The sequence below is a fragment of the Equus quagga genome, chromosome 1 (genome assembly GCF_021613505.1).
Source record: "Equus quagga isolate Etosha38 chromosome 1, UCLA_HA_Equagga_1.0, whole genome shotgun sequence".
NCBI lineage: Eukaryota > Metazoa > Chordata > Mammalia > Perissodactyla > Equidae > Equus > Equus quagga.
The window spans coordinates 135,585,548-135,594,139 of record NC_060267.1 but is presented as its reverse complement, the minus strand read 5'-3'; the positions used below and the strand labels follow the sequence as shown (position 1 = coordinate 135,594,139).

The window sequence follows — 8,592 nt, the reverse complement described above, 5'->3', positions numbered from 1 at the left end:
GTTGTGCAGGCTTCTGTGAGCCCACCAGATGGCTCCTCTTTCTCCCCAGCCAGTGTCAGCAGGGCATGCCCCTTTTCCTAGCTCAGAACCACCCAGGGGTAAGTGCATTGCCTAGCGGATTTTCAGCATCTGTTAGGCTGGGTCTGGGGCCCGAAGGCATGCCCTCACTTGCCCCTGTCCTAGGCAGGCATCACTCACTCCCCTGATTGGGAAACACGAAAAGAAGATTGAAGCAGAAAAATATCAGAGGTCAGAAGTAGCTGGCAGCCCCTCCCCAGGCAAGAGTTGGACCCTGGCTTGAGCTGAGGCAAGGGTGAGGAGGATAGGATTCTCTTAGCCATGCCACTGGCTCCAGAGACCCTAGCATGCAGGGACACAGGCATAAAACCAATGTCCAAGAGCAACTCTCCTGAAAGCTGCCACTGTGGCTGCCTGTTCTTGCCATCTCATGTAGCAGGCCAGGGGCAGATGGGCAGTTGGGACCCCTCGGGGTTAGCTCTGTTCTGTGCCTCACTTCCTTAGCCAGTCCCTTGCCCTCTCTGGGCCTCAGTTTCCTTACCCATGGAGTATGGGTAATATTTAGACCCACTCCCAGGGTTGTGGTGAGCACTACAGAGGGTGTAAAGCACTGTCCGTTGCCAGCACCTGGCAGGCCTCCTGAGATGTGTCCCCCTCTATGGACAATGAAGAGTTTCTGGGCTTCTCTTGCTACAGCAGCTTTCTGTCTAGGCTACACAGCACCAGGTAGGGAACAGCCTGCCTTTGGCTCCTCTGTGTCCACTACTCGCCCTCTGGGTGACTTAGATCTGGGAATGGAGCAGACTGAGGGGCCAACTCAGGCATTTTGGGAGTCAGAAAAGGGCTGGGATCCAGGCTGAAGCAATGAGGAACCACAGACATCCCTGGCAGGGCCACGGTGACCTGGAGGAAGTGTGCCATCAGGCCCTGCAGTTAGCAGCAGAGAAAGTGCCAGCTTGGACATTTGGGGCCTGGGCACCACTCCCAGTAAAAGCAGCCCTCATCTACCTCTGGCTCACTCTCCCCCAGCATCAACTCCATTCTTTGCCACGACTATCTCCATGTCCCCAAGGTGCTGTGCCTCCATAGTTCTTGCTTTTTATCCTTTCCTGCCTCCTCCTTGTTATCAACATGTCACTCTTCACACCTCCCTGCTCTCAATCTGCCAGGATTTGCCTTTTCTAATCTGCAACTTCTAACTATCTAAGGGCTAAGAAAACAGGAAGGTTAGAACCATTTCTAAAATAAGGGTTAGAAGGCTATGAATGAGGTTCAGAGGAGCTTTCTTATGATGTATTTAAGTAAAGCTGCAGAAAATTTCAGGATGTAGTGGGATTATAGGCTGAAGTATTCCAAAGTCAGATCATCAGATAATGGAGAGTTTTCATTTTAATGGCTCTTCCACCCACTTCTGGTGTGCAGGACCCTGAATGAGAGAAGAGGGTCCCCCAACTCCAACCAGCCTGGGCCAGAACCCCACCAGCCTCCACCTCAGGCCAGGCCCTGCCAGCTTACTGGCCACTATCCCCAACTCAACTATTCTTCCCCACAGCACAGAATGACCCCTCCCCAGGCCTCTCTATGGTCAGGAATATGAGCTTCCCAGTCACGCCCTGGTGATTTCACACGACCTGTACCTTCTCCCCGGAATGGCTGGCCCTGATTCCTCTGACTGTTGGCCTCATCTCAAATATGCTACCCCCAGGAGTGGTCCACATCACTCATCCCCCAGAATTCTCTACTTTCAATCTTTAATTGGCATCTCCTGTTTACACATCTTTCAGGTCTGGTGCTCTTCTGTCCACCTGCCACCTGGCAGTGACCTGGGCAGTGACTCTGCAGGAAATCTAACTGGCCTTCACCTCCTGCCTCCCATCCTCCAAGGGGAACAAAGGGGAATGAGAGGAAGGCTGTTCCCTGTCCCATCTATTTTACAATGGTTCCCCCGGCAGGGCCTGCTCAGCCATATAAGGTCTCTAGGCCTCGGCTGACTCAGATGTAAAGCTGAGGATAGTGATAATAAGATCAAAGGGGACAAACTATGTACAGAACTCAAAAGAGGCCCCAATGGGTGTTCCTTAAATGAAAGGTACGGTTTTATTGTGATTACAGAAAAATCAGTGGAAGAAAAAGACTACCAAACTTTTTTTTGTTGTAATAATTATTTTATAAAATCTTATCAGGTGTGTATTTCTTCCCCTTTCTCATGTGCAGGCACCTTCCTGGGCAGGAAGCAGCCCCAGCAGAGCGCGAGCGGCAGCCCTTCAACCAGCACCCCCTTTCCTGACACAGCACATGTGCTCACGTGGGGCCTGTACCCCAGCAAGACCAGCTCTGCGCAGATGGAGCTCTGCCCTGCAAGAGGGTGGAAGGCAGGCTCTGCTGGAGACTGACACTTTGGTTCCAATTTCTTGTCCATTCACTCACCCTCCTAAAACAGGGCTGCGGGCAGAAGAAGGTGGACACATTGACAGGCAGGTGGGTCAGTGCCAGGACTTCCAGGACTGCCTTGGGTCCAGCAACATGTCTCAGGATGGGGCTCTCCGTAGGGAGGAACCAGAGAAGCTGGGGCAGAGCTGGAGTCTCCAGAGCACTCAGGGCTCAGGGCTGAGAGGTGGGGTTGGCTTACCCTGAGACCAACCCAAGAATAAATAAATAAATACTATATAACTGTGCAGTCCCCAGCCCGGCCTGCTCCCCTGCTCCAGGGGACTGTTACTGTCAACCTCAGTTCCTCTGGCTGCCAACCTCCCTGAGATGGCTGGCTGGAAGGAGGGGGCCCGCCCCGCCCTATGGACTAAGAAACCAGGGTTAGGAAAGTCCACATAGTTCAGGAGGCCACAGCAAACCTGTGCCCAGCCCACAGGGTAAGACGAGGTCCTGCCTGTCTCCCTCTCTTCTGACACAAGGCTCACCAAAATGGAGCCACATGGGAGCTGGGGGCACAACCTCCAAGCTGTGTGACATTTCCCCCTACCCCTCACCTCCAGCCTTGCTCCTGCTGGCTCTTCCTGCCAGATCCATGCAGGCACCAGGATGACGGGAGGAGGGACAGTGGGAGCCCAAGTCCAGCTGGGCCCAGTGTCTCTAGGGGATGGCTGGGTAAGGCTAGGCGGATGCTTGGCTGAGTCAGAGCTGGAAAGGGTACTGTCGGAGGTAGTCAGCCATGCGCCGGGGCAGTGGCAGGCAGTCCACGTCGGCCACCAGACGGTTGATGACAAGGCGGCACAGGTGCTGCAGGCTGCGGGCACTGCTTCTGCGCACAAAGGGCTGCACCAGTTTTAGGTGCACAGCAGTGGCCGCAGGGGCAGGCAGCGTTGGGTCACCAGGTGCATCTTCCTTAGGGGTAGGCAAGGCCGGGGTGGGTGCAGGCTCAGTGCTGTCACTTCGGGTGTCAGCAGCACAGGAGGCCACATAGTGCTGCACAAGGCTGACCACATCTGGGAAGGCCAGGATGCGTGGCCTGGACAGGCAGTTGGAGTCCAGGCGGAAGCTGGAGTCGGCGTACTCAATGCGCACATTGGTGGGGCCGCGAGTGGTTTTGACTGACAGAGTAAACAGGTAGCTGGGGTGAGTGCTGTCCCGTACTAGGAATGTGCCCTCTGGCATCTTCTGCAGGTGTTGCCGGGCCTCGCTGGCAGTAATGGAACCCCAATACCAACCTAGGCAAGTGAAGAGGGGACCGAGAGACTGGTCACAGTGGAAATTAGCTGGGGACACCAAACCAGGGCAGGGCTCTGTCTCCCCCTTCCCACTTTCTGGGCAGGGCTGTACCTCTTCCAGCAGACTCTCCTGGGCAGGGGCATGCCTCCCAAATCAGACTCAACAGGCAAAGCCAAGCTTCCCCTATCAGACTTCCCAGGGCAAGGCCTGTCTCCCTCCTCAGACTCACCGGATTCCCGAAGGTAGGAGAAAGTCTTGGCTATGCACAGCAGATCTTCCTCGGGGTCCAGCACCTTGGGCTCACTCTCTGGCTGGGCTGGGGTCTCCTCTACCACCTCCTCCAAGAAGGTCCCAGCAGGCAAAGGCTGCATAGCTGGCTCAGGCAGCTCCAGGGACTGGGCCCACAGGGGCCGTTGCCCAATCTGCTCCACGGCCAGCAAAGGACAAGGTCTAGAAGAGGGTGGATGGGCAGTGAATGGAGGCCCGGTTCTCTCCCCATTTCCAGAAATCACCTACACCCAAGACTGGCACATGACATCTGGCCAGTTCATCTTACTCTGAGCCTGTTTCCCCTCTGCCCACCCAGGGGCTCAATGAGACCAGTACTTCACCTCCTACTTGTCATCACAAAAGGCCCCTTGATGGCTTCCCATACATGTGGTCCTCTTTTGAAAGAGACTTCTCCACCCTCCTGCATTTATTAAACAGTACTCTCTCTTTCTCTGTTTTGCACTAACCAAAAACACGGATCATTAACTATAGGCATTTCTAGCTCACAGTGGCCAGTTAGCGTCCCCACCACACTGATAGGATCCAGTGCAAAGAAGCCTCACATTGGTGCCCTCCTGGCTGAGGTGGGCTGATTAAATGGCACTGGTTCTGGTTGGGTCATGGGATGGGCCTGCGTGGGGTCCTCCAGAGAGGCCTCAAGATTATGGTAGGAGGCCTGAGGTCACATGCTGCTACCTCCCCACAGATAAGAGTATCTGTCACAGGGACCTGGGTCCACACTGGCCAGGACTTAGAGGCTGGAACAATCTCCCCAAACAGGGGAGACTCCTGTTCTCTGCTCCTCCAAGCCCAAGCTCTGAGGTGGACAGTGGCCTATAAAGGCACTGGTAAGTCCCACCTCCAATAAATATGAGCTCCCACCAAAGGGCAGGGTACTCATCCCACATTCCAGATCCCACCCTGGCAAGTCAGCTGTACTAGGCTCTATGATATTTTACAAACCTTGCCCTTCACTAGGCCTCAATTTCCACCCTGCAATGAGGGGTCCTACCACCCCAGATACTGACGGGTGCGGCCACTGGTATTCTTAGATGGCTACGCCTGGGTTGCTGAGTTGGCCTCAAACAGAGCAGTAGCTTCCCTCTAGGGTAAGCCCACCCAGCCAGCATGGTGATCCTGGGGCTTCCTGGGAGTGAGAAGCAGGGCATGGCCCTGGTTGCCAAGGAAGAGAGCGCTGGTCCTCCCTCCCTCCTCACAAAATACATCCTCAGGCTGGTCCCCTGCTGGGCCTTTGAAAACAAAGATAATGAAACCATGGGCCCTGCCCTAAAGGAGAACTTACAACCCAAGTGAGAAAAGCAAAAGTGTCATTGGGGAGTCAGGGTCTGCCTGCTCCTGAGCTGAGTCTGCCAGGTTAAAGGAAGGAGGGGGAGGCATTCTGGGCAGAGATGACAACAAGGGTAAACGGTCCCAGGTAGTGCTTACAAGGCAGGAAGAGCTAGGCAGGAACTGATGGCAGGAACCAGATAGAGGAGTCAGATCTGACAGTGTAGGTTATAGGTGACCCTTAGAAGATTTTAACAAATCAGGGCCCCATGCCCACTCATGAGGAGAAGGGGCAGCAAGACCCTGGCACACCAAAGCCTGCCTAATACTTTTCCACACCCAACCTGGCTGCACTATGGGAGCTCTGGAATCCCACTCGGGGAGCTGGAGGCTGAGTTCCAGGGAACTGACTTGTGGCCTGCCTGCTGGGGCCCAGAGTTCAGCTCAGGCCCAGGAGCCTTCCAGGAGCATGGTAGTAGCTAGGTGGTCAGGCCAGAGCCTCTGGGGGTAGCCATGTCCAGGCAGTTTAGCAGGGCACATGAGGGCCTGGGCACCTCTGGGGCCGATACGGTGTGTAGGTGTGTGAGTGGCTATATTGGTCCCCACAGGCTCCTGGTGAGTGACTGTGTATCTGAGGAGAGGTGTGTCCAGGGCTGTGTCATCGTCATGGCAGGGGAGGTGGCTGGTGTGTTCCAGGTGTGGGTGGCCTGTACGTGTGTGTGCCTGCTGTGGAGCCCAGCCTGTGAGTCCTGCCTGGGGACGCATGCCAGTGGGGCACACTCAACCCCGAGGGAGGAACCCTCAGCAAAGCTAGCAGCCCAAACCTACAGTTGGGAATCCCTGCCCGCTACCCCAAGAGGGCACCAGCTGGTCTGTGGCTCTGTGTGTGGTCTTAAAAATCTTACTCCCTGACACCCAACATGCGCTCTGAGGCTCCAAGGGGAATTTCAGCTGGAGCAAAGTGAAAAAGAGTGTGGGACCCAGAAACTGGGAGGGTCCGAGGAGGAAGGCAGTAGTGGGGGAAGTGTTCAGGAGTCCCGAAATTCAGAGAGGAGGAAGGTTGATGCTGGAGACAATCAGGGAGAATTACAGGACAGTCTTCCTGGCACCTCCAGGTCTCCTCCCTAGAAACAGGACTGCTCAGAGCAAGGGGCACTTCAGCCTTGCCCCACCTTCCACCCTTCCTCACTTGGTACCACGCCAGTTCTGATAGCAGCCACTGGGCCACCCGGCTCTCCCTGGGTGTGGAGCACCCAGGCATATCTCCTTTCTCTCTCCCTGGAGTTTTCTGAATTCCTGTCAGATCAGTCTGGAGAGCATCAGACTCCTTTGATGAAGGGGACGCTGAGGCTCTGGGTGGAAGGAATATGCCAAGAATGCTCAGCTGAAGCCAAGACTCTGTCTTATTAGCTCTCACCCCACCTCCACAAGTCTTTGGGAAACTGGAGAAGGGAGGCAGAAGCTGAAGTCTTTCTCACAATGGGATCCCAGGCTGGGCTGAGAGGAGGGGTGAGGCGATGGTAGGGGTACCCCAGGAAGGACCAGGCCAAATCCAGACTTTTCCAAGAACTGCTGGTCAGTAGGTCAGCCTGGGGAGAGGCAAAGATCTCAGGCTGGCTTCCCAAGAAGAGCCTAATTTGCTAGCCCACGGCAGGAGAGTGGATGACAGGATAGAGAGGGGCAAGGGCTGGCCCAAGGTCACCACTAGGTCGTGTGGCTGGCAGGCTAGGGTAGAGCGCTCTGAGCCCAGAAGGGGGTCTGGGCAGGTGAGCCACGTCTTGGAGGACGCGCTGCCGTTGGCGTCCACCTGCTCCAGCCAGAACCCAGGCTTAGCTCACCCTGTGTTCCTCCTGTCGCCAGCCGACCTCACAGTTGCCCTACCCACAGTGCGAGTAGAGGTGGTGACGGTGTTGTCACCATTCCCTGTTGTCACTCCCGAAGTCCTTCCGCGCCAGGTCATCTCCGACCCGTCAAGTCCTCTCAATACCCGGCAGCTAGCATGAGGCCGGTACTCCCCGGTGTTCGGGCGCGGAGGCTGGGCGGGAGCACAGAGCCGCGCTTACCCCTGAACGCAGAGGACCATGTCCCGGCAGCGGCAGCTCCGGAGCTGGGGCTCGGCCGGACGGCGGCGGCTGGAGGGAGCCAGCGGGCGCGGATCGCACTCGTAGGGCAGGCTCCCGGGGCGCACAGGCGGCGGGCAGGGACTGAGAGGCGGCAGCACGGGCGGGCCAGGAGGACGCGGGGGGCGGGCAGGGCCGGGAGGGCGGGGCTGGGCGAGCTACCTAATCTTTTGTCCTCTGTGTCCCAGCCCTTCCCGGAAGCGACGTCTTCCTAGAACCGCCGCCTGTGCGGCCGGACTGGGGATGGGCGCGGTGGGGAGGTGTCAGCTCCTGCCTCTGGGGCGGAGGGTGACTAAAGGAAACACCTTTGACAGATTTCCAAGAACTTTCCAGGAAAATAGGGCGGGGCCACACGCGCCGACCAATCGCCTCGGAGGAGGCGGAGCCAAGTGGCCAGGGCGGGCCAATTGCAGTGCGTGAATCCGAGGCGGACGTGACCCAGCGGCGTTGAGCGTGACCTAGAGACCAGTAGTGAAAGACCCAGTTGAAGAAGGCCAGGGATGGGAAGGGAGAGGGGCAGGGGTCCTACCTCTCCCCCCCACCCCCACCCCGAGTCCAGACTTCCTTTGGGCGCTCCGCTTCGTCGGGCACAGGGCCCCTTATCTCTCTGCAGAACCAGTGGCAGCGCGAGGGCGGGGTCATGGGCCTGTCCTCCCAGCTAGCGGCTATTGCAAGGCGGTCTGTCTGGTGTGAAGCGCCCCCTCTGGGCCGCGCTTGGATCCCGCCCCCCGTACTCTTTGTGGGACGGTGGGAAAGTGGGTGGCTTGGGGTGGGGTTTGGAGAGAGACACGGCCCGGGGAGGAGTGCAGGGGGAGGCCTTAGATCAACGATGGCCCTGAGCAGATCCACGGGGGTCAAGCCTGCGGCCACCACAGCCAGAAGAATCCGGGAGAGAACGATTTCTCTGAAAGAGATGGGTGTGAAGGCACATCCCAACCTTGTGCACCAGGCAGGGCCATCCAGTCTCGGCCCCACGCTGGCCTCTGGCCGGCCGCCAGCCAGGGAAGAAGTGACTACCGACTTGGAGAGGCAGGCACGGATGGTCAGCTCTAGCTGACCCCACAGGACAGTCCACATGTGTCTCTGGGTTGGTGGTCCCCTGCCCCCAAATGTGAGAAAGAGACCTGGAGCTCCAAACACACAGAGATAAACTGAAGTTAGGAGGATAAAGATAGAGGGATGGAGCAAGGACACCTGCTGCAATCTACATGAAGCAGTTGCTGCGTTTGATCCT

At 57.1% G+C, this 8,592-nt stretch overlaps 1 protein-coding gene across 2 annotated transcripts; it reads right to left on the bottom strand.

Moving 5' to 3' along the window:
* Nucleotides 1-2,091: 2,091 nt before the first annotated feature.
* Nucleotides 2,092-7,634, bottom strand: CISH (cytokine inducible SH2 containing protein). 2 transcript variants are annotated; one of them, XM_046646145.1, is made up of 3 exons: nt 7,077-7,282; nt 3,911-4,131; nt 2,092-3,680 (listed from the first exon to the last, which is right to left on the bottom strand). In XM_046646145.1, the coding sequence occupies exons 1-3, from the start codon at nt 7,196-7,198 to the stop codon at nt 3,148-3,150; spliced, it is 876 nt and encodes a 291-aa protein (XP_046502101.1). In that variant the 5' UTR covers nt 7,199-7,282; the 3' UTR covers nt 2,092-3,147. The 2 variants fall into 2 exon arrangements, with proteins under 2 accessions (XP_046502101.1, XP_046502111.1); XM_046646155.1 differs by lacking the exon at nt 7,077-7,282 and adding an exon at nt 7,302-7,634 and having other exon boundaries at nt 2,093-3,680.
* Between the last annotated feature and the right edge of the window lie 958 nt (nt 7,635-8,592).